The sequence below is a fragment of the Diadema antillarum genome, unplaced genomic scaffold, assembly GCF_040938485.1.
Source record: "Diadema antillarum isolate AM-2024a unplaced genomic scaffold, OU_Dant_1.0 seq00000589_RagTag, whole genome shotgun sequence".
NCBI classification, from domain to species: Eukaryota; Metazoa; Echinodermata; class Echinoidea; order Diadematoida; family Diadematidae; genus Diadema; species Diadema antillarum.
In genome coordinates this window covers 493,149-520,427 of record NW_027271521.1, presented here as the reverse complement: position 1 = coordinate 520,427, position 27,279 = coordinate 493,149, and the positions used below count along the sequence as shown (strand labels likewise).

The following is a 27,279-nucleotide window of genomic DNA, read 5'->3' as shown; positions in this document are numbered from 1 at the left end:
CACATACAGTTACTTGCAAAATTTACAAAACAAAACCACAAATCAAGTTTTCATACAACATCAACTTTGAATCACAATGATGGAATCATGCATACTAAACATCACTTAAACTTGGAGTGATAAATACAAACTACTATACATGATTACGAGAAGTAAACCAAACTATCTCAAAATAATGCAACATCATTTTACCAAATTACATGAGAAAATTATCAGGTATTCCACATATGTGATTGACCTTTTGCTGGTAGACTCGACTGCTATAAGGGTCTCTGGGCTCTTTCTTCCATGACAAGTAAGTTTAAAATATCACAGCATTACAGACTTATCTTCCGTCAAAGTGTTCGGCGGGAAGTCACTGCCTTAACACAAAACAGGCAGAAACTCCCACTCTACTTCTTGGTTTTCATGCTCCCTATAAGGCTACCCATTTTACTGGGGTTGGACACCTCCTGCGGATGCTTAATCATCAAGTGCTGCTTGAACCAGGTGTAGTTTCGGGACAGGTAGCCGCAGTACATACACTTGAAGGTGCTGTAGCCTAGGTGGCGCGCTACATGCCGCTTGAGGGAACTCACGCTCTCGAAGCGCTTCTTGCACTTGAGACATTTGAGGAGGCTGGTGTTGATGAGCGCCTCGATGGCCTGCTGCTTCGCAGAAGCGTCGGCCACATCCTTCGATGGCGATGGCCGCATGTCGGTCTCGCCACGGAGCAGGTGGACGCGAACGTGGCGCTGCAAAGAGCTTAGGTACTGGTATCTCTTGTTGCAGTTCAGGCAGCGGACAAGCCTCTTGTCCATCATCAACTCCAACACATTCTTATCCTCCTCGTCGATCTCCGTCTTGATGGAGCGAGGCTTTTCTGTTGAGGTCTTGCCCAGGTCCCGTCGCACCTGCTGTGTTTTGTCCAGCTGCGGCCGCTCGCCCTGCACCTTCTCCGGCTGGCTGCGAGGAGACACACTCTGGTGGTTGAGCCGTGCCTGGCGAACTGGCATATCGCGGCTGGGCGTTGGCTCAGGGCTCTTCCTGGCACCGTTGCTGCTGGGCGGAGTCAGGAGAATATCCTTGGTGGAGTTAGTGTTCTGATGCTGCTTCGTGGGCGTTTTGGGCATGACTTTGTTTTCCTTATTTGATTGAGACCGAGCAACCTTGATCTCAATCTTGCTCTGATCCTTCTTGTTTTCTGCTGCTGCTCCGGCTTCTGCAGCATCTCCTTCTTCATCTTCTTCTTCCTCCTCCTCCTCTTCTTCTTCCTCTTCCCCCTCCTCTTCAGCATCATTATCTCCCTCACTCTCCTCTTCTTCCTTTGCTCTATGCTCTTCTTCATCCATCAAGATATCATCCTCATGATCCCCACTGTCTCCATTGACATCTGGTGTACTCCCATTCTCCCTCATCTTTGGTGCTACAGCTGCATCGTGTTTGGTTTTGAGGCTGATGAATTTGGTTTCGCTATTCTCCTTTGGTTTTCCCACACTGGAGTTCGCATTCTCGTCGGCACTTGCGCCGTTGTTGTTCTGCACAAGATTGACCCAGATACCCACCTTCATGTTGCGGATGGCTTCAGAAATCTGGTGGATTGTGCGGAACTGCCTGCCATGTTTGCCCATCATGTGCCTCCTCATCTGCGTGTAGTCATTGTTCTCATACGGACACAACTTGCATCGATAGCGGTTGAAGCCAAAGTGGTTGCAGCAGTGTTGCTGAAGACGTCGCATGGTTGACAGCTGCTTCTGACAGCGCCGACACTTGAGGTTTTTCTCGTCCATGATTTGCATTACTTTGTTCTGGGCAATCTCCTCTCGGGACGGCGTCACTGTCCCTCCTCGGTTGAGGTCAGAGGTGAGGCGCTCGCGCCGGTGGATCTCCTTGTGTCGCAGGACATTGCGACGATTGGCAAAAGTTTTGAAGCAAATATCGCAAGTGGGAACTGAGCTACTCTCCCCTTCCTTGGCACCCTCCTTCTCCCGTCCCCCGTGGGAGACCTTCTGCTGCTCCACCTTCCTGCTGAGCAGCTCGTCAACCCTCCTAGTTGGAAGGTGGTGCATCGTCTGCATATGTCGCCTCAGATTGTACACCGACGCCGAGCTGTATCGACACAGGGAACACTTGAATATTGGCCTCTTGTGAATGCGCATGTGCCAGGCCAGTGCTGTCCAGTTCTTGCACTTCTTCTTGCAGATCTGGCACTCAGTTGGCTGGCATGCTGCCGTCCCCTGTGCATTCATCTCTTTTGGTTCTTGCTGAGGACTAGTCTTGCGTGCCATTACAGCATCCACTTTGTTCGGACTTGTTGCCTTTCCTCCTACCTCTGCTCCTCTACCTGGGGGACTTGATGGTCCCTCAGGGCGGGCTGCATTGCTCGACAGTTCACTGCTGTCCACAACTGTTTTGCCGCTGACATTTTTGAGAATAGTGTGAAGAGCTGCACGCTTCTCTATCCTCGTTGTCTTGGCACCTTTTGTTGCCTGGCGTATTGCAATCTCCCCCACTATCTTTGAGGTGTCCTCACCTTCGGGCGTGTGGGTGAAGATGCTGAGTTTTTCAAGTTCATCATGGTTCACTATGTGGTCGGACCGGACCACCTGCTGCTCGATCGCCTCTGTGGTGGAAGGGATGGGCCGCAGGACCACAAATGCATCGGAGTTGCCGACCCCTGAGGACATGTCGTTCACAAACACTGGCTGCCCGGACGACCTCTCTGGGAGGACGCGTTCGGTGGCTGGGGAACCAGTTGGTGGCTGCGGTTCCACTTGCGGCGCTGCTGCATCCTCACTGGGGTACAGGTCTCTCATGTTGAGGCTCATCACCTTGGTGGAGCAGTGCTGGTCCAGCCCCGCCCGCATCTTGCAGTAGGACTTCTTGTGCTCGATGAAGTTGACGAGGCCCCTGAAGAGGCCCTTGCAAACGCGGCATTCGTAGATGATGTCGGCCTCGTACAGGAGCAGCTGCTTGAGACTGGGCGTGGCATTGTGGAAGAGGTCCAGCACCTGTTGCAGGCCCCGCCGGGAGGTGTGCATCGGTTGCAGCAGCTGGCTGCTGTCAAGTCCCTTCTCACTGGCAACCGGGGTTGCCACGGGCTGAGCCATCACGGTAGCCGCTCTGTATGCAGACACAAGAACAAAACCACATTTTCAATTAGAACTTTAAAATGTATACAAAGACAAAATAGCAAAATCTGAGAAAAAGAAATCTGGTGTTCATTGGTTTGAATTTATTTAATGTGGCCACTACGGAAGCACTATAATATGCTCAGGAGTGACCACTACAAGATTAGCAATTTAAAGTTCCTTCCAAAGGACTAATTTATGAGGATTACAATTTGTAAGTGCTTTGCCTAGGCCAAATAGGGCAGAAAAAAAAAAAAACTGCTGCTAGCAGACTTGAATCAGGGAATCCAGATCACTTGGACAGAGAGCCACATCGGCTTCCTTTCAAGCTGATATTTGCAACCTCAGAGCAACAAAGAAGTCTAACAAACTCTGAAACCCATCTAAATCTAAATTCGATTGTTTAACTTCAAAGAGTACAATTCGAAGTCCAAAACTGCTGGAAGTAAAATGTGGCTGCAGGACAAGATATTAGGTCAGGTATACATACTTTGCCATGCAGTATTTCACCCAAGACTTCACATGCTTGATCATTCAGTTATTACTTTTCCACCAGTTGAACACAATGAAGTACAAGTACTCATGATCTTGACAACGGAGCTTCAGTTGCTTTAGGTCAGTGTTGCTTGCAAGTCAACACTTACTTGGGTCACCTCTACCCACGGGCCCACGAGTCTTTTTTTCCAAGCACCCAAGATATTATGCAAACAATCCTACACTCCATCACAGTTAAAGCTACTGCCATTACAAACAGCACAACTGCTGAGAAACTCTGAAGAACTCACACCCATGGAAACCAGGAACAACATTCTGGCTACAAGGGTAACTTTGATCCGAAAGGCAGTGGGCTTCATAGTAAATAAGTCTGGCAAAGTCTGTTAGAGTCTGCTGAGTGCTTTGCCATTACCACCAGCCATTGACCTTTGGTCTATCTGCTGGGTGAGCTGCCTTGACCACTAGCCACTGACCTTTGAGACTGACAGATAGATAGATAACTTGAAATCTAATCAGTATCATTTATCTGTCATTTATCGGTCACACTATGTCCTCTTCCCTGGAATGAAAGTTTTGACAGGGATACCTTTCTAGTAGTATCTCATGGACAATCCGTAACGACCATAACCTTTGACCCTTGATCTTTGAAACAGCTTGCTAGGAAATCAATCACTTTCTGTGTCATCAATCTACACACAATGATGCAGCATGTACATGTTGTGATCGAAGAAAACAAGTCTGTACCCAATTCTGAGACACCTAAATACTACATTGTATGCTTTCTGTGTCATCAATCTACACACAATAATGCAGCATGTTCATGTTGTGATCGAAGAAAACAAGTCTGTACCCAATTCTGTGACACCTAAATGCTACATTGTATGTACTTTTGCTCTTTCTGTAAAATGCACACATTATCTCTCTTTCTTATACTTTTCCCATCTTCTTGACACGTAATGCTACTACATACATATATTTGATATATCATTTATATCAATATTACAATCTAAAACCTGATTTCAAAGCTCTAGCCTAAGCTTGGCTGTTGAACATTCCAGCATTTTTAATTTTTTTTTCTTTTTATCTTCTTTGCTTGTCCAATGACATATTGCCTTCTGCCTGTATGGAGGGTCAATCAATATGCACATGTATACGATTTGTTGCACTCACAAATAAACTGAGACAGTTTGCATGGGTTACAAATACAAGCAGTTCACTGTGCCATCACGGAACATTGCAACATAGATAACAACAGCCCAATTATACCCATTTCGATAAGAAATTCAGGAATCTTGCAACAGCCATTCTTGACTGATCTCAAGTGGAATCCGTTCATACATGTATATTGTATATTTTGGTTTCACAAATTGCAAAAATGTGACAGTAGCATGCCGCCGCAATTAACTTAACGGACTGGAGAGCAAACTGAGCAAAAAGATCATAAACTATGATCGTTAAAACTATGATCGTCTGCTCAGAGGATTGTTAGCCACTGTTTCACTAGCCCACTGCCTGAGCAGTATATTTTCCCCCAATTAGCAATAAACCTTACAATGCCCTCTGTTGCTCAATGATAGAAAGGGCTCATAGAGATGTTCTCATTTATAATACCTTTTTTGTGAGGTAGCAATTTGTGGGGTGAGAGCAACATCCCTTTCGCCAGCAAAGTTGTACACAATACCGTGCGATGTGATAGGCTTATGCGGTCACTGATCACAAGAGGGCGACATAAAAAGGTAAGTGGAGACACACAAAAAAGGCAAAGAGCCTTGGTCTACTGTTTGACTGGCTTCTGATGTTGGTCACTTTGCATCACATAATCGTTGTGCTTCTCTTCCTCATATTGGCTACAAGGACACTGTTAATGATTGAGCATCTCTGTTTCATGGTAGGCTGCTGCGGCTATGAAAACAGGTCTAGAAATTGGAAAGCCTTACATCAGACACAACTCCCACACCATACATTGTACATTACCTCCCGAGGACAATTACTTATCATGTATGTACGCAGAATTTAAATATCAACAGCCTCAGAGGTGGGACCTCCCCCCCCCCCCTCGCTCATATGGGCTCAGTCACTTCGCTCCCTCGCATGCGCACGAGTAAGAAGCCCTTTTTTTTTTTTGCTTGTTAGCTGATGAAACCCGTAAGTGGAACCAGAAATATAAACGCATTCCCCGCCCTTGAAAAAAAGCTGGTGACGCCCCTGAGTGGACAGTAATACAAGTAATTATATTAGTCACACTCAATTCAGAGATCTATTGGGGAACACTGTAAATGAACACACATTTAATGAGACTGAGAGCTATCCAGTGCTAGTGACTGATGATCTCACACAGGTATCAGTAAGGAAACCAAAACTGTGCCACTTCAAACCAGTTGACAGTGGTGATGTCATTCATCTCACAACTTTGACCAACACATATTAAAAAAAAAACAAGAAGGAAAGAAGTCCTGCAGTTACACATACACACTGCATCCGATACTTTTGTGTTGTGCTCTTAGGCTACATAGTACTACACAATTACTTTAAACATCACAGAATTACTTCTCTTAACCCTTTGAGGACGGACTGATTTTGCTATAACAACACTCATTTCCCATAGACACCTGCCGGAGTATACTCAGGACTTTTCATGAAGAGGTTAATGGTGTACAGACATATGACACTTGCACGCACAAAGAAATATACAAATAAACTAGAACTGTCGCTATGGCGACTGGTATGCCTCCACCATAATGTATGATTCTCCTAATAGGTCTATACAGTAGTACGTCTTGACAATGTATGATGACAGTTTCATCTAAATGGCAAAATATTAAGTTGACATGTTATAATGTGTTGAATGTTCACTTTCCTTGAACTAGGCTTAATTGGACGAATGGCTACATTTTCTAAGAGAGCATGTACTTGTACATGTATTTGGGGGATTCAGGGACTTTTACTTGACTTTTGACCCTTTTATAAGTCTCTATGCATAGAGTTATTTTCAAGGTACAGAGAAAAGTGTAATTTGTGTATTAAATAATAAATTGTTAGCATCTTGACCTGGCCTTTGACCCTTAACCTTTGAACCTTGACCTTTGACCTTAAAATTCCCAAGAGAATCACTGTCAGGCACAACATGCATATATATTAGTTTCATACCTTGAGCCACTTCAGAGCTATGGAGGAAGAAGTGAAATCTAGCACTTTCACTTGACCTTTGACCTTTGACTTTTTGGCCAAAAACTTTCCAGAGAATCTCTATTGGGTATCTAAATGCACCAAATTTCAAGAAAAATCTTGTCATGCACAGGCATAAAAATGATGGAAAAAGTGAAATTTAATGAGTTGACCTTGACCTTTGATCCCTGATCTTTGACCTCATGACCCCCAAATTCCCATGATAATCACTGCCAGTCAGTACATGCATATGTACTCTGTCCCATGAAGATACCTTGAACCATTTCCAAGATATGAAGAAAAAAGTGAATTTCAACATTTTCACTTGACCTTTGAACTTTGACCTCATGACTCCAAACTCTCACTAGAGAATCTTTATTGGGTAATAGATGTATACCGGTACACTACGTTTCAAGAAAATGCCATCGGGCATTGCATAGATATGGGCGAAATAGTGAAATTTTATGCATTTGACCTCGACCTTTGACCTTTGACCTTGAGCATCTGCACCCAAAAGTTGATAGGCACAACTTCACCCCCTCATACATATACCTGCCAAGTTTCATTAGGATACCTCGAACGGTTTTTTAGCTTTGCTGTCCACAAAATTGATTATGGATGGACAGAAGGACGGAAGGACGGACAACCTGAAAACATAATGCCTCCAGCGACACTTCGTAGCGGAGGTATAAAAAATTATCCACAAGTCAGTAGGGCCTACTTTTGATTTACATCAGTCGCCAATTATTATCAATGTAAATAGGACTGGTTCATAACCTAAAGCTATGTACAGTGCTTCCATGATCAACTGCTGACTGATTGTATCATGTGCACCAAAGAATGTTCTGGAGTTGGTTCGACTTGCTTCAGTTCAGTCAAGCCCGCCCCCTGGTGGCAGAGTGATTAGATGAGAAATCACAAAACTAGAGACTGTCCTCTCCCACCGTCCAGAGTACTCTCTGCTAGAAAGGAAGTGGTCTCGAGGTCATATAACTGATTACACACAGATTTAAATTACACCACACTAGAGGCAAGACTAACATATCATGTTGCATTGAAAGATTCAAGCATATTTTCATGGGGTTACAACCATCCAAATGGAAACCACTGAATGGTCTGCTACATTCTCAAGTGTTGGATAGGGCTCTTCTGATACCCCGGGGCTGCAAACTCTTACAATCAGAGCACAGTTCATCCACTTCTACCTGTCTCACTCTGATAAACAAAATCTCATGCTGAACCCCTAATAGACAGGAACAAAAAAAAAGGTGTCCAAAAATCCCTGATATTTTGACAAAGTCAATGTTCATTTCATTCATGTTTTATTTTCATTTCCAAACAATATAGATGGGTAATACAAACATCAACATGATGGTATATTCTTCCCATGCCTAAGGTTTCAAGATTGCCCAGCAAGCACACCAGGGCCCAGTTCTATCAAAAGATAAAATTGATTGTAAATTCTCTTTCCAGACAGGCTCGACTACCGGTACCGGGTATATTTACTCTTCATAAAACAGGGCCTAGCTCTATGTACAGGTATAATGTTGAAATCATGACTAAAGCAGGGCTCAACATTAGTGGTGGCCCAGGGACACTAACAATTCATGTCGGGCCATCAAATTCCAAAAAGACTGTCTTTTGGTGGCCCGATCAGGCACTTGCATTGTATGACTCAGAACAGATTGTTACATTTCAGACCACTATACCGGGTGTCCCAAAAAAAGCGGAACGGTGGATTTTCAGTACCTTGCGTTCTAAAAGTGATATATTTTTTGACATTATTAGAAAGAGCATCTTCCGCAGAAGACCATGATACCAAAATCATTAAATTTGGTTCTGCACTTTTTATTCTATGCCAATTTCTGTAAATGCAGTCATTTTCATTTTTTTTTGCGACTTATGAGATAATAATTTGGGCGCGACACGCGTTCCATACGGTGAATTGTGTAAGCTCGTTGATCCATGTCAACAAAAAATAACGCTTTCATATTGGGAGCGCGCACACACACACAGACACACAGACACACACACACACACGAGTTTCCCAATGTGAAAGCTGTATCTTTTGTTGACACGGATCACCGAGCTTACACAATATTCACTGTATGGATCGCGTAGTGCACTTAAATTATTATCTCATAAGTCGCAAAAATCCGGCGAAATTTGGCAATGACTGCATTTTCAGAAATTGGCGTAGAATAAAAAGTACTGAACCAAATTTGATGATTTTGGTATCATAGTCTTCTGCGGGAGATGTTCTTTCTAATGATGTCAAAAGATATATAACTTTTAGACCGCAAGGTACTGAAAATCCACCGTTCCGCTTCTTTTGGGACACCCGGTACAGTGATTTCTTTTTTGGACTACCAAAATCTCAGATCTTTAAAAGATTTTAGTGGCCCTAATGGGCCATTGAGTAAAAAATATAGTGTCAAGCCCTGACAAAAGTTTGCACCAAGTTTCACAACAGTCAAGCTTGCTATAAAGTCAACCTTGGATAAGTCCAATAATCACCTGTGTCGAAGGTCTTTTCAAGTCCTCTTCTTTTTACATTCTATTGATTTTAATCCCTCACAAGTCGATTTGGAAGTTGAAGCTATTTCTTCAGTCCAAACAGATTCAACTTAGGCAAGGTCAGCAAAATGTTCCCAGGTTAGCATGCCTGTACAGTGACGGGGCGATCCGTTAATGCTCGCCCCGTCACTGTACAGGCATGCTAACCTGGAAACACTGAACTGCACATTACTTGAATATGAGACTATTCTGAAGCAAATAATTTTCACACAACAAATGTACTCTTAAATGAATCCCACAAGGATTGGAACAATCATCCCCCAGCATTTCCACTGATTCCCACTGATCAGTTACTAGCCATCCCCTTTAAGCCCCTGAAAACTGAAAGGGTTTCATTGCCCCCATCATGGGTGTGCTAATGCAGTGGCTATGAATATAGCACCCCTGTGCTACAACATCATACCTTTGAGATACACCAGCTCAGCATGGTATCTGACCTACGATACAGGATAAAGACCAGTAACACTACAAATATCCATTGGCATGCAATGAAAGTGCATCCCCAGGTTATTAACCCAAAAAAGGCCGGGGGGTTGAATCAACCCCCCCTCGACATTTTTCGTGACTACTCCGCCGCGCGAAATTTTTTGACCGCGCCGTTCGCTGACTTTTTACTTTCAAGTCTCGCGCATCTTTTGACGCCATTTGACAACAAAAATGGCTCAAAAACGTGATTTTGTGTATAAAGTCTATTGATGCAAATGGAGTTTTCTCTTCTTATTCATAAAGATATGATTATTTTCACTTTCATAGGCTGAAAATAATTAATTTTACCATAATTATGCTTGAAATAGGTTCTGTCATAAATTTTGCGGAAAAAAAATGATAAAACAAAAGGTCGAAAAAACAAGGAAATACATAAGAAATTCATAAAACAATAAAATACATAAGAAATTTATTTTGATACCAAATTTTTTTTTCAAGTACGTTGTTAGGAATGCTACAAAGAATGTTTTCACCAAAAATTAGGATTCTAGGAGATTTAATTTCTGATTTAGAGCAAAATGTATGATTTTATGCATACACAGTTGTATTAGCATAATTAATTATTATGACGAAAATTTCCATTTCTTTTTGTATAGCATGGTAGCATACGCCACAGGCAATGCACGTGCCAAATTTCATGGCGATTGCGCAATCGATGGCCGAGATCTCCGGGGGGGGGGGGGGGGGGGGTTCAATCAACCCCTCCCCAGCCACAGAACACCAAAAAAAAGCCCGGCCTGGTTAGGGTTAAACTACAACTAAGATAAGGGTAGGAATATACCATTCGATGGACCTGCATAATATAGCCATTAAGTATGGCCAGTGGAGTGCATGTAACACATACAAGTCAGAAACCTTAATATATGAATTTTGATCCTATAAAAGATGGAACACTGAGGGCAGCATTACCAAAAATAACAACAGTATAGATTTGTTCATTATACAACCTAATAAAAAATTTGTGTATATCCATTACGAAATGCCACCTATATTCTGTACACAAGACACCCACCAAAATATGACCTTTGACCCTATAAAAGGCTGAACACTGGGAGCAGCATCAAGGGAAACAATAAGGTCTAGATTTACCACGATGCAAATCTATGTATTTTTTACGCGTTTTGAAAAAGATATGTAAGATGCTGCAAAGATGTAGTCTATGGTTAAGCATACAGGGAATATGTGTGTATAACATGGTGGCAGCCTTTGACCCGATTAAATGTGGAACACTGAGGGCAGAATAACCAAAACTAGTACAAACCATCTACAAGGTCAAGATTTTACTATGATAAACCTCTGTACAAGCCTTCCATATTGAATTTGAATGAAATCTGCCAAGAAATGCAGTCTACAGGCCATACACAATATATACAGACCAAACAGTATAACCTACATGTATGACCCTGTAAAAGCTAGAACACAGAGGGCAGCATCACCATAAACAATAAAGGGTTTCAGTTTCATAATGATACACCTCCATACCAGTTTGGAAGAAAATCAATCTGGAAATGTGCACAGAAGAAATACACTGTATAAGGGTGGCTACCTTCGATCCTGTAAAAGGCAGAACACTGGGGGCAGCAGCATCAAAATTACAGGGGTTCAAATTTGACTACAAGCACTGCAGATGATAAACCTCAGTACAAAATCTGACCAAAATCTGTCCAGAAATGTGGCTTGCAGGGCACACACAAGCAGACTGTAAGACATCAACCTTTTTGTGTACGAAGAAAGAACAAGTGAGGGCGCCACCACAAACACTATCTATCAGGCAGCTCTACTTTTCGACCAACTGGCCCGAATTCACGACGGTGGTACAATTGAAACCACGGTTTAAACCATGGACAAAGACCGTAGTTTTTTATGGGGCGCCAAGTGTCGCATGGCCTATTTCGTTACGAAATCACCTCATTTCGTTACAAAATATTGACCTTTCGTTGACAAAATGACCAGATGAAATAACCATTTCGAAACGAAATAGGCCATGGTTTCAATAATGTACCACCTTTGTGAATTTGGGCCATTGAGGATGAGCTGCTTTTGCTATAACACACATTTTGCCATCTAGGCACCTGCCCGAGTATACGTGGGACTAGTCTATAACGGGTTAGTGACATACCTCCATACTGTAGGGCCTATTTGAATAACATCCCAACCCACCCACCTCCCCCCCCCCCCCCCATAAAAAAGGGGGAAAAAAGAGGAAAACTGACAGACCTCCAATATGGTGAATAGCATGGAATGAAATAGTACAAAATAATTTATACAAACTTACATGTATGTGACTTTTTTATGCCAACCCTGTAAATAGCACTGGGGAGTATTCTGAGGGCTGACTATTAAGCATAATCTTGGTGAAGAACAGTATTCTTACCTTTCCTGCAAAGACCTGTGCAGTAGTACAATTTGGAAAAAAAAAAAAACCAGTACTTCCCCTAAAACCTGCAATATTTTTTTTTGCAAGAGGACAAAATACTGCAAAAAGGTGACATCTACATGACTCATCACTATATCCAAATCCAGTTTGACACGCTCACATGAAGAAATGCACATGGGCACAAGAATTCAACCACAGACCTGCATATCACACCCACGAGGGGAATCCCAGGTTAAAGTATGTTGTAAGTAATTCTGTCTGGCCTACCATCTTATATAAAATGTCAAAGCCCGGTCACACAGCGCTTTATGGCTTAATCACGGCCAAAACCCGTCAAAAAGTGGTCTCCCGTGAAGCAGACGATGTTGTTCGCGTTGATGTTGAGTTTAAGACGAGCTACGGTCGATTTATAGACGTGGCAGGACGCGGGGAAAAATCGGAACGGCGTCGGACGCGGCAAAAAGTTTTGAACTGCTCAGAATTTTAGCCCGCGGACAACCACAGGCGGCACACGCGGTAAAGACGTGCAACACACGTGAAACACACGTGATAATCCGTGTTCCGGCAGTGATTAAAACTTGGGGAGACGCAGTAAGACGCGAAAGTTTAGCGGTCTGTCACGGGCAGAGCACGGTCATCGGACGCGTGTTACGCGTTGGTATCATGGGAAATAGCGTGTGTTTAGCGGCTTATCACTGACAAATGGATTTTTCCGCATACATACACGTGGCTGGACGTGGTTAGCCGTGCTTAGGCAGTGCTTCAGCAGTGGAACAGCCGCCGACGGCCATACCCCATACAAAGCACGGCCAAACCAAAATTGACCAAAAATTACCACTTACGACCACGTCCACCAGATTTTCATAACTTTTTGTACGTGATTTAGACGTGGAGTGCTGTGTGACCGGGGCTTTACATTGACCTCCTGATAGGACTGAAGATGTAAACATTGAACAATACAAACATATTGTTCATGTCATCAAGCTAATGTTTACCAAAATCGCATTGAATCTACACAAATGGTAAATTATGAGGCGACAAACATGTGGAAGTGGTAATACACAAGATTTACCGCTGGTATCTCATTCATCTCATAAATGTTTTAAAAGCAGTATAAAAGATAACTAGTGTGGTAATTAACTGGTATGTACACTGTATCTTCAGAAAATTAAAGCTGCACTGTAGCATTTGACTTCTATAAGTACAGTTGGTCCATGGCACCAACATGTTGAATGAAATCTTACAGCACCAATTGGGGTATAAACAAGAATTGATACTGTCAACTGTTCCATGCTCCTTCCAAAAAAACAAACAAAAAAACAAACAAATTCACGTTACTTGCCGATTACAAATTCACAATATTTTAAGGGAATTTCCATCATGACTTTATGCTGCTTTCTATTGAAACAGAAAAATCAGACAATCAGTGAAAATTTGGGGGAGAATTGGGGGGGGATTTGGATACTGGTATAGCATAATGTATTAATATTGTAAAGATTTAAAGACAGACAAATTGGCAACTCTGTGTGATGCATGTGTTGAGCAGAGCTCTATTTGTTTGGTAAAATATGAAATTTCACTAATTTTTGCATTTCTCAAAAAGAGCACATGCAGAACTCATTGATCACTCTTAATACATACTAGGAACAATTCTGCAGAAAATTTTTCCTGGGAGAAAAATGAAAATAGTTGGTTTTCATGTACAAACTAAATGAAAAGCTGCTCTACATCTACAATGCCATACAGAGTTGCCAATTTAGCACACTCTAAATTTTCAGTCATAACTTTGTGTTCCATTTTTTTCCTCAAAATTTTCACTGATTTACTCTCAATTTTTCTGTTTTCACACTAAGTAAAATGTAACATCAGGATGGAATTTCTTTTATGTTTGACAGTACTTGAGGTGATACTTCTGCATGTGACATGTATGACCTACACACATTGTGCATTTATTCAAATAAAAAGTGATATGGACAATATAATTACTTCATATGACTGTGCACATGTAATGCTAGTATACAAAGGCATTTAAATTAAGGCAGTGCCAGGCAGTACACGGCAATGGCACAAGTTGGCAAGTCACTAGGCCAATATTAAATCCCCCCTTTTGCTGTTTTTTGTTCTTTTATTCTGTGTACATTTCTCATCTCGAAAAAACCTGCTTTGTTTATATGACATAATGGGAAAAAAATCTTACATGCACAATACTTCTCTACAGAAACACAGGTGATGACCATGAAATGAGCGAGCATCCTTGTACCAAGGAGCAACATGCTGTACCACACCTTCTTGTTACATGCTTCTTTAACACTCTAATCCGTTAATGTTCTCATATTCTCCGGGGGTGTTTCCATGACAACCTCTGTGATGCAGGTCTGCATCACAGAGGGGAGCCCCACAATCTCTGCCCAAGCTTTGCCAGCTTTATCGTTTCCAACACATCAACGTCAAGAGTGAGTGCACGCACGGCAGCAAGGAAACTCCACGAAATGGATGTACGGTCCGCTGGGCAAGATTTGAACCGAGAACCTGCCATAGTGGATGTCCACAGCCTTGCCCACTGTACCACAATGATGTCACACAACCACGGCACTTCCACTGCTCCTTGTCATGAAGATACCAGAGTGGTGGTTGGTGGAAGAATGCACCCAAAAGCAAAACTTCACAAGAGAGTAAAATGTCAATACCCAAACCTGGCACTGTTAGGGACAAATTGAATCCTCATCACATGATGTACAAAGCTTAGCTACTCTCACTTTCATAACTAATTTATATACGAATGGGACGTTTAATTGCACAGTAGGGCATGGACATGACATGTATGTGTGACGCTACACACTCACACGCAAGAACCATGAAGATGTACTCTGAGAACAAATCAAACTTTTTACTGCACAATAAAATCGATGAGAACAAGGCCAAAGAGAGACTCTGCAACTCTTAGGTCATCGGTCGAGACTACAGAGGGAGCCAGGCATCCCTGCGGCTCAACAATTAATCTCTCGCACATGCAGCAGCCACACATGTAAAGAGCCCACAGTGACAAGTGGTTGCAGCCATATTCCAATCCCATAGTTCCTCACTCGAGCTGAATGATCAGCGGATGTTGTTACACTTTTGTGATTCTCTACTAGGGATGGGGTAACATCTTTACCTCCACACTTGTTCTACTTGCGTAAAATCTAGAAGTTTGAAAGAAAATTTCCTACATGCAACATTTTTGTGGGATTAACTCATTTTCTTGAGTCAGAGATGCAATTTGCATGTCTGTTTGACTGTTTGTTTGTTTCTTGAAGTTCCTTGACTACTGCCAGATGACAAGCTGTATGGGTTTAGATATTTTGGTGACAATGTACAAGAAGAACAGAATATCTACGGTACATTTTGTTAATATTGTTTTTTGCTGCTGGTATTGCAGTGCACAAAATTTCCACAAGGGCAAAGAATGGTGCCTATCCCTGCTGTTGATACTTCCTATTACATGCATTCCAGACAGTTACCATGGCAACCATATACCCTGCAGCCTCCTACACGAGCTAGGCAAGGCTCCAGTAGACATGAAACGCGCAAGGTCAAGTCCTTGCAAGCTCAACCTTTCAATCACTTTAAAACTGAGAGATAGTACTGCCCACTTTGTTCGTTTCTGCCATCCAGCTGATGACCATATACCAAATCCCCACCCCTGAACAGGGTGTTACACACCCAAATGCCTGGCTGCCCAGGGCAACAAAAACTTGATGTTGGGCATGTAATATTATTTGGCACCTCGTTGTATCATAGAATCTAATAGGGGATGTGCCAAAATCCTGTTTAGGGCAAGTGGGAGTAGATATGGGGGATTTTCTGTCATGCCCTGTGTGAAGAGAGCATGGAAACGCCTTTAGAAATGTCAAAACTTGAAAGGACTTTTTTTTTTTTGGTCACTCTACGCTTTTACTACAGTGCCATGGGCACCCATCCATGCTCCCGTGCCTACTGAACTATTTTGACATCAACCTCAGCTGATGCTCATGATCGATCGAGGGCGACCACGCAGTCGCCGAAGAGTGAAGTGCAGATGAAGAGGACGGGGCTACCAAATCAACACCAGTCTTGTCCACGTGCGGAACCAAAGCAGAGTCCTACACAAATTTTATCACTGGCCACTGGGCAGGAACGGACGGCGGCTCGCCCCATCGCCAAACAACACGGGCCTGGGCAGACAGCACAATGGACCTAGCGGCATTGTGGAACCTCGACGCCAATCTGACAAGCTAGCTGTGTGCACACAGCAGAAATTCAGAACACGGAAGAGCCTGGCATGTTCTTTGCTAACTCCCCAGCAGCAACTGGTAACAAAGATCCATGGATGCAATCATACAAAGTCCTGTCCAGTTGGTTAATACAATTGTACAACACATGCTACATGGGTACACATGCAGCAGAAAACTCCACTAGTCAAACCTGTAGAGCTATTTTCTTTTTTTCTGACTTAACAGCATATTTTTCTTTGAGCGTTTGTTTTGTCTGAATTCTCACCCACTTGTATATAATACCGGTAGTATGTAAATGCATTGCTACATAGGAAGTGACCAACTGAATACAAAATCATCTCGATGACCTGATGAAAGTGGCTGTTTTTGGTTTTTATTTTCATTTTCTTAAAGTGGGGGTGGTTAAGAACAACCACTGTACGTCAAGAAGAAACAAACAGTAATTACAGTGAAACAGCGCTCCACATCACAAATAACACTGTGTCACAAAGAGCACACTACACAGCAGTAAATGGCCATCAGTCTTGCTCAGTCATCCTTTTTGTTTAGGCAAAGGATGGATTCCACCACCCATCACTTCATGACTGCCCTCTAGAGTTCAAACACAGTGCAGCTGTCATCCAAAGCCATGCCAGATTGAAAAAAACAACAACTAAAAAGCACCTGTCAAGTCATCTTCCCCGTTGATATTGGATGCAGTGCCGTGCAATGAAAATAAGGCCATACATGTAGGTTGGGAGATTTTGTTTAAACATTGCAAGCTCGTTTCTACGGACATCAGGTGCATCAGATATTTGACAGATGGTCTCCACTATGGTACCGAAGGTCCAGTTATTTGGTGGACATGAGAAATCTTGTGGAGTTGTGCCCATGCATCCCTACTCTGAAACTTTCTGTACCGTACTGGTCACATATCATACTCCGTCACATGGTAGGAACAAAAGATCTGAGATTACTATAAACGAGAGGACTGTTCGCGCGCATTTTGATTTCACGAATTTCGCGAGAGCCAAGAATCGCGAAATTAAAATGTACTCAAAAGTTCTCACCTACACTATATGCATTGAATGTCAGTGACAATTCGTGAAAATTTCATGTCGCAAAAAAGGCTGTCGGCTCCGATTAGCGAAAATTTCATGCCGCGAATATATCATGTTTTGTAGTATAATATTCCTGCCCACCATCCTCTAGTGCAGAACAACATTTTTGATTTGACAGCAGAACATGATCCTGGTGCCGAGATTAATTCAAGAGAATCTCACTACTGTCAACATTATAGCATGTAGTTCCCACGGCCTCGCTTCCTCATGCAATATACCAACATGAATTAGGTCATCACACAATTTATCATCACATAGTTTTGAGGCACATTCACACACACACACCATCATGCAGGCACCCACAATTGTGCACATTAGGAGGGAAAAAAGTAAAAACCACAAAAGTTAGCAGTTACCTTGGCAACTTCATTACATATAATTTTGTCGTCAAGGCCAAGATACAATGCTCAAGAACCAGGATGTAAGCTAGATCTCTGCTACGTTTTGTGGATTTGGAAATTAATAACTTTAAACTTAAAAAAAAAAGACCAAAACAATGCACATGGACTGATAATTAGATAAGACGCAGGCTTACAGACCAGGCTAGGCTACATACCTTGAGTCAGGTGAGTAAATTTTCATTGCTAAATTGTCTCCACGAAATAATTATCACTTCAAATCAACGACCACGATGTCCCAAGCATGTCTGACAGATGTGTAGCTGGATAACTGCCTTTATCAGCTTTATCAAGCTCAACAGTCAAGCTCTCACTGAACTACCAGTGATCGTGGATCAATTCTATTCTAAGTCATGTGTTCCCAGCACCCAGACAACTAACTGTTAAGGTGCATGGAACTAGCCCAAGCCAAGTGTACTGGGCCTGGCTGGGAACCAAGCTATGGTAATTTAAGAGGAGCAGTACAGTTTAGCTTTGGAGAAACAAACACGTGTAATACAAGCTGCTGCTCACATCATGATGTTGTACATCGCTGGGGAAAGAAAGCCCCTGGCAAAGACAAAAATGAGTTCGGGGAGGAAAAAACAGGAGGGTCGTAGACACACGCAAGGCAGGGGACCCGAGGTTACAGGCATGCAGCAGCTACAACGACAGAGCCAGACATCAGACGACATACGACAATTTGCGTAAATGACTGCCGGGTGGCCACGTCCCGTCAGCACCCACTCACCACTGGCGCTAGAGTCACCACCGACATCTGCCCAGCGCAAATTTCAACATCACCAAACACACAGCGGCTCTAAGCTCGAGAAACTGCAAGCTCCTAATACCTCCCCACGCTACCAATAAAGCATTTCGACAAGAAAGTGAGGCCAGCCATGTTCATGCCGTTGGAGTCTTATTGTCGGGGAATTACTGCCGAAACCGACAGCAGACAACACACGCCCATTGCACAGCCGGTTTATGACTTCGGGCACACAGACAACATGGACGCTACGCTCGCTCGCTCGCACTGCGAGTATTGTTTGCATGTCTAAAACTCGGCGGAAGCCATCGACAATCCAAACAAAATTCGTGAATCTGGTCTAATGTGGATATTTACGACGGCTTGGGGATAACAAGGATTAAGGCAAATACATTCCTGATAGCATGCTTGCCTGGTGATATTAATAATTCACGAACTCTTATGCAAATTTGGAGGCAACATCTGTCATGTTCGCGAGCGATTTGACAACATTCGACGCACAATTTCGCTACGTGCCATGACGCAGTGCGTCAATGGCCAGCCGCCTCGAAATAAGTCGACAACCCCAACAAAAAACCTCGCAAATATTTCGCATGACTTACCCTAAGACTCTAAACTTGTCAACACACTACGCTCCTTGTAATTACGCTCGTTCTGGTGCGAAAATGTTCGTTGAAAAACGTCTGAGATTCGAAATTTTGCGAGGAAATCTGCGATCGAGACACGCCGGTTTGACGAAGGTCGCACACTCGCAGCCAAGTATGGCGCTCGTCTCCTTTCTTCTACACTGCGTTGCCGTTTGAACGTACGGCTTTGTTAGAGGGATGCGTGTACGGTGCAGTGTGAGCGCGTGGCCAGCGCACTCCATCAATGTGAGTTCGGCGCTTTGCAGACCCAGCCATTGTGGACGAAGCGTCGTGGCTTGTCGAATTTCAAATTTTCGCTCAGGTCCGAGCCGATTTATTTTCTCAAGCTAAGGCCGTGCCCCTGATGAACAACTAGACACTTGACTCGCTTTCCTTTCCAAATTTGAGGTCGCTTTCATCACACCACCGGCTCTAGATGTCGATAAGTGTAAGAGACTAAAAAGACATCAATCAACGTCGAAAAAAAAATCATTTTCAACAGACGTGACTATTTTAAAAGGGAGGTTGGCTTGGGAATTATTTATCAAATTGTTACCTCTAACATCATGCCGTTGAATCACATTCAAAGAATAAGTCGTCAATGTCTTATCTATGTTGTGCGTCCGAAATGTTTCCAGTGGTCATTAATGTTTACGCCAGTCTAGTCTGGAAACGAGAATCACAAGTTGATAGTCTTCAATTTCGACAGTTTGCCCTCATGCTTTCCCGGCATACTTCATAATGCTTTGTTACAACGCTGCGATATGGTTATGAATTAACAATCCTCTATCCCCTTTCACGCACATACACACAATTGGCACTCAAATGCACACACTTAAACACACAGACACAACAATCTATTGGACCACTTCGTGCGCGAAGAAACCACCACTAGCCCAAACTTTGATAAGAACAAAGTACTAGTAGTACTCGCTGACCCTAGCTAACTTTTCCAACCTGCACACATGCTGCTGAGAAAAAAAGAACATATGGCAGCGTTTTCTGAAAGAGTAAAACGACTTCGCTCGACTTAATTCGTCTGTTTCTCCTCCTCCTCCTCCTCCTATTCCCTTCTTCTTCTTTTCTCCTTCTGCGTCCTCCTCATCCTTCTCTTCCTCCTTTTTCCCTTTTCATCTTCTCAATGAAAATTTTGCTTTGATGCCTTTCGTCACTTACCACCTAAAAACTCTACAGATTGAATGATGGTTTACCGTGACTTCCTTGACCAAGAATAGCAATTTAGCATAGGGAACTGTACCCTAACCACTGCGTTTAAAAGTAGCTGCTCTGAAATTCATTGAGTTATACTGACAATCGCGAAGAGGTAAATGCATTTTCTTCTTTTTCTTTTTTTTTTAACAGAAAAAAATCCCCCTCAAACTGAGTTCTAAAAAACACGAGAATGCCAGTCATCCATGGTGGCCCCCATTTGATATAGAAGAAGATGGATGGTTTACTGAGCAGAACTACATACTTAATTTGTAAATCAAAATGGCAGCCCCCTTTATGATTTTTTTTTTTAACGTTCTTTCGAACGTTTGTGGGTTCCTTTTGCTAAAGAAAAGAAGCAGGTAAAACGCAGAGGACTCGATGAAATCTTAAAGGAAACCAAGGAATGTGGATTGAGTGAAAACATAAATATTGATAGAACACATCAGGAGGAAAAACAGACAATTGTTTCAATAGTGTTGTGAATTTTCAACGTTTCAGTTTCGTCATCCCTGGATAAGGTGACTGATACACTTCATGACGTCATAATGGACAACACTATAAAGAAAATATAAAGAAAATCCAACATACTTATGTTCCCTTTTTTAGCATAATGAAAGAACACTTGACTTACCTCTTTCAGAAAACAAGGAGAATTATATTACACTTATATGTCAATGAAATGTGTAATTTTCATGAAGAATGAAATTTTGTGAAATTCTTTTATTTTCAAAAAAAAAACTTTCACTGATTTGTTCTGCCAACATTGACGCTTCCAGTCAATCCACATTTATATTTGGGAATTGCTTTCCTTTAACTCCTTAAAGGGATTGTACAGTTATGGTTGAGACCTAACTTCAGGTTTCTAACATTTTTTGGTGAGATAATGAGAAACCTCTTATAAAATGTGAAAGAGCATGTAATTCTATGAGGAATTCAACGTTTATTTGATGAAAATTGGTTTTGAAATGGCTGAGATATCAAAAAAGAGTGATTCTAATAAAGTGTGGACCCACACTTTATTACGATCGCTTTGTTTTACTTTGTTTTTTGATGTTTCAGTCATTCCAAACCCGATCTTCGTCAAATAAACTTTAAATTCCTCTTAAAATGGTATGTTCTGTACTATATCATAAGTGTTTTCTTGGTATCTCGCAAAAAGGTAAAAACCCAATTCTCATCTCCACCAAAACTGTACTATCCCTTTAACCTTCTTATAAAATTTGTTAGAGTGTTTATCTACACCCGGGACAACTTACTCCATGGTCCCCTCTTTTGCCAACCCTGTTTCCGATTTTACTATCCCAACACCAACAGATGTAATGTTTTTGCGGGAGTTAGATACAAATTATAGATTCAATTACACGCTCTAATGCCGCGATGCTCCGAATATTGCACACTTTCGCAAATATCCTAGAAGCTGCAACCATGGCAACATGATCTGCTGATGATTAGAAACTACAAAGTTTCACATCTATCATAATATACTTTGATAGTTGTTTGAAACACAAGAAGTAACAGAAAACTTGAATCCATAAGGATAACAATATCATGCCAGACATTTTGCATGAATTCGATTATGGCATAGTATCATGATAAGTTTTTCTATTTCACCCAAAGCATGAAAGGTAGAAATAAGGTTCCCTCAGGGGGAAAGCGAGAACTGAGACGGTCAATGAAAACATCTCTTCACATGACGCCCTTATGGCAAATGATGCCCTCGAAGACATCGGCCATCTTTCAAAGAAATCTCAGTCAACACTAATTCTATCCTATTTCGTCCACTATTGGTACTAACACCTGTCGTCGACCTGGACCTTACACTTCCAATGGGCGTGGCCGTGAGAGATACAGAGATTCCGTGGATTTTATTGAAGTCGAATAGCTTAACTCTTACTCTGCTGACGAGTCACATGTGCAAAAATTATGCACACAAAACTATTGATAGGAGATTAATGTGACATACAAAAGGGTAATATACCGACACTGTTTGACATTGTCGGGCAGTTTCAGAAGTTGCTGGCTGAGCTGTACATGGTGATGTTTAAAAGTCATCCAAGCAAACAAAATTTATGTCTTATGAAAATGATGCTGTCACTATTACGCTAAATATGGGCAAATGCCAGTGAATCCTTTATTGAATGGCATGGTCCGCAAAACTATTGTCTACAGAAAATATTGAATACATTAACTGGAGATACGGTCACTCACATGGTCGTCTCACTTTTTTGACGCATTTAGCTATCGGCTTCAACGTTGACTCAGGGCAGCATGCAAGGTCATACAGCGCAGATTTTTCAAACTGGAAATATGGTAGAATAGTGCTTTAAGGCGTCGTCCAGTTGCGCTTTATAGATGAAAAAACCCACTTGCCAAAATGAATTCATTTCATTCAATTCATTTCATTTCAAGCGTGTATGTGCCTGGTTGATACCATTTACTGACTATTGCTATATTCACCTAGGGCGAACCACGAGGGTTCGATAGGCCTACATGCAAGCATTCAATGTCCTGTGAAGACCGTCGTTTTCACTTCCTCTTTACTATCGGACATTCCTGACTTATTATCAGTCCTGTATTCCGTCTCCCCAGGTATAACTATAGGGCATTGATTTGGGAGTGAGTGATATGCAATTCTTTGTTGCGAGATAAATCGTAAGACAAGAGATAGATCCATTGACGAGAAGCAGTATATGTTTCTGTCGGCATCTAAAGTTTGGTCCTATCGGGACATTGTTATCTTCCACTCCGTCATTAGCAGACGACTCTATCATAATTATGTTCAAATTTACTCGGATACGCCCTGAGTAAAACGAGATCATTATAGTAAGGAAGTGTCATTAAGGTGTCACTTAAAGAGTTAGGGAAAGTTCGGAAACTTTAACCCTTTGTGGGCTCTGAGTGCCGATTGGCACAAAACCCCCTTGAGATACAAAAAGAAAGGGTTAAGATTTCACATGCTTTCGCCAAACACGAAGAAAAAGTAGCTGGGATGATGATGAAACCACTTCCCAGCTCTCCAACTATAGTTTTGTAGTTTGTATATAAATGATTGGATATCACACAAGTCATTTTCAAACTCCGAATCTTTACCACTGAAGATATTAATGGGTCATTATAAAACACAACCAAAAGTTTGTCGCAAAGGATGCAAGTGTCTTATCTGACTTCATACTCCAAGAAAATCAGTTTAGCGACGATTTGTGAGAAGGCCAATGGAAAATTTCTGGGGCCATGACGTCATCATCTTATGAAATTTACAATGTGCTTGCCACATAACGTATCTTTATTTCATTCACATTTCATACAAAAGCACATATTACGGTGGAGAGGAAAAGATGGTTACTCAACATGTCACACATCATCACGGACACCAAACAAATCACCACCATACCAGACTTTTGTAAAGTGAACAACAAAACTTTATTCCTCCCCTCGAGCGCCAGTCCCACGTGTCTCGAATCTTCCTCTGCCCCACGTGATGGGCTAAACAGGCTGTACTTAATTTACATAAATGAATATTCATGACACACATCAAACTTTGAAATTCCAAATTAACTCTCCTGTCCGATAAGGTCAAAAGATTTTAAGAAAAATCTGCCATTCTGGGTCTTTAATTTTGGTCAATTAATTGAAACGGAAAATATTAGTGATGAGGATTTTGCTACTGGTACTTCTATTACTCCTACGGATAAAATGTTTTTCTTTCATTCATCCAAAACTTACGAAAATATGTGCCAATATCCATCTGCAAACGCATTTTATTTTGTAATAGTCAAATATGGCAGTCTTGAAATGTAATGATATTGATTGTAAACTAAAATGAATGATTATATTTTATGGAATTATATAGGGCCTATTTTGTTCTTTGATTTAAGAGTGTACATTTTGCTCATGTGAACACATTCTTTTCACGTGGCTTCGCAGGTACTAACCTAGGTATGAAGTGCACACATATGAAGAGTTTGTTCGCAAAAACCGATAAGTCCATTTTTGAAGGTTTTGAGCTAAGGTCTCTGTCTTAAAGTACAAAATAATACCTTTTAAATGATATGTTGGTCAGTACATATAAAGCTACATTTTTGAAGTTATGGTCAAAAGAAGCGAAAATTTTCTTATTATTCTCTTTATTTTTCTTGACCTTTAATCGCAAATTTCTCCATTTGGCAATCATGGACTTATCGGTTTTTGCGAACAAACTCTTCATATATTGTTTCGTAATGGTAACACTATGTAAACAAACATACACAAACACACAAAAAAGTCCATTAGGTTTTGTCTACACTGATACCTGAATACCGCACGATATACGTGTGGTGCTGAGCATTGGATTTACCACTAACCATGCTAACGAAGCCACGATGCCCGGTTTAGTTTCATTTCCTATACCAGGTTTCGTGGAAAATGTAATAATCTCATTCCCTGGTCGTTTGTAAAGCGATACGTGAGGGCCAAATAAAGCATCTTGATATCCGTTTAACATCCGAGTGTAATAGCTTAAACGTATAACGCACTCTTCAATCATATCGAATATTATTTCCCAATTCTCTTCTAACTTCGATGCACATTATACGTAATTATCATACTTGTTTGGTATTTGTTTGTATCTTTTTCAATTCAATTCTTTTGCTCCCTACATGTAATGCATTTTGTGTTACAACAAAGTATTGCTTTTTTTAAAGAAAAAATTAGCTAAGCTGAAACTGAAACTACCTGTCATTTGTAAGAAAGTATTGTGTATATAAGGGGCGTCATTGCAGAGCAGTTATGAAACTTAATGACCTCACCCTGTGATTTTCAGATTATAGGTAAACAAGTAATAGATAGATATAAACACGTGATCATAATGATAATATGTGTTACCATTAATGTGTGTCTTGGACACAGTTCAGTCATTAGCTCGAGCTTGTGTTGTTTTGCTGGGTATGTAGTATGCTATGGTACGCATGAATCTGAAGTGACAACATGAGGATAGATTCTATTAACGATTTCATTGAATAACTTCCAAGTATTCGGGATATTATTGTAAATAAATGCCAGCAAAAAATATGGAAAAAACTAGATATAATTCTTGAGAAAATTAGTAAATCTATATCGACAGCAATGATAAAGATAACAATATTGATGATGATGATGATGATGATGATGATGATAGTGATGATAGTGATACTGATAATAGTCCAGAATATAATAGGGATATCCTCGTTATTAAGTTAACGATAAAGATCGTAATGATAGTAATGAATGGAACAACGATAATAATACAGTAATAAGTGGTAAACCACTGATAGAAATTATGATAAATGTAACAGCAAAAATCTACTTTAGTATACTCCCAAACGGATGATGACTATATTCCGACTTGATTTTACTCGCGTTGATCATTGCAAACTTTTTGATATCAATCAAGCAATAAAACGTTAGGCTCTAATCATTAATTTTGCTTTCTCGTCATAAATGTCTCATATAGAAATTTGTCTAATTTCAACGGGCATGTATTTTTTCTTCCCCTCCTTCTTCCTGTCATTATCGACACTGTTGTAATTCCTAGTATTGTTTGATTGTTGCCATCACAATTATTATCATCAATATCAATCATTATGTGTAATTTAGCCAGGGGCGGATCCAGGAATTCCGAAGGGGGGGGGGGCGCCAAAAATATTTCTGGTGCCACTTCCGGGTTTCATCGGCTGACAAGCTGAGAGGTTATAAAACAAAACGAAACAATACAGATCAAATCATTTAAAAGAAATGACAAAAAAAAAATCTAACCCTGAACAGTGGGAAGGGAAACCGGTAGGTACTGTAGATGAAGTGTAAAGAAATTTCGTAAGAATTGGGGTTAAACGCTCCATGGTATGAATTGATGTGAAAAAATCACCATGGCACGCCACTGCAAGGAACAGTACATTCATTCGTTCATTTATTCATTCATTCATTCATTCATTCATTCATACATTCATTCATTCATTCATTCATTCATTCATTCATTCATTAATTCATACATTCGTTCATTCATTCATTCATTCATTCATTCATTCATTCATTCATTCATTCATTCATACATTCATTCATTCATTCATTCATTCATTCATTTTTTTCATTCATTCATTCATTCATTTTTCCGTTCCCAACAGAAACATATACATATTTTACAGAAATATAAGACATGAATTACACCACAATGAATAATAAAAGATAAGTTTACAGAATACTTTAAGTACACGGAAATGCTGGAAATGGGGAGGAATACTAAAAAGCAGTGCTTGTATATAGTGCATTCCCCCCATACTTGGTGCCTAGTAAAGCTTAGTTTATCCTCTTGGATCTGTCAATAACTCAAGGTGTGTGATAACAATTCAATTCAATTCAATTCGATTTTATTGTCCGTTCCTGGAAATTTGTTTTGTTTGCATGCTTACAAGTTACATCGATACATGCAAACACAGAGCACACGTATAACATGGATACATAGACATGATAGACACACAAGAGATATACAGCAATACAATGTTAATGTTATTGTCAAAAATACATAGCATTAAAAGAAATATTAATCTGTATGAGTCAACATTGTGTTGGATGTGGTGTACATATAACATGCACGGGTGTGTAAATATGTATCAAATTAATAAAAACTATATAAGAGTTTTAAACAATACAAATGAATGCATTTTTATGACTGGATAAATGATTATATAAAAATCTTGACGGTTATTTACGTGCGTGTGTGCGCGT

The 27,279-nt window shown here is 41.1% G+C and overlaps 1 protein-coding gene across 1 annotated transcript; it reads right to left on the bottom strand.

Annotated features, from left to right (window-relative positions):
* Positions 1-392: 392 nt before the first annotated feature.
* Positions 393-19,465, bottom strand: LOC139735644 (uncharacterized). Its single transcript, XM_071646394.1, has 2 exons — positions 19,309-19,465; positions 393-3,102 (listed from the first exon to the last, which is right to left on the bottom strand). Exon 2 carries the CDS (start codon positions 3,087-3,089, stop codon positions 393-395), a length of 2,697 nt encoding a protein of 898 aa, XP_071502495.1. The 5' UTR covers positions 3,090-3,102; positions 19,309-19,465.
* Between the last annotated feature and the right edge of the window lie 7,814 nt (positions 19,466-27,279).

Excerpts from the sequence above, each read along its gene's own strand:
- LOC139735644 (XM_071646394.1), bottom strand. The coding sequence starts at position 3,089 with ATGGCTCAGCCCGTGGCAACCCCGGTTGCCAGTGAGAAGGGACTTGAC.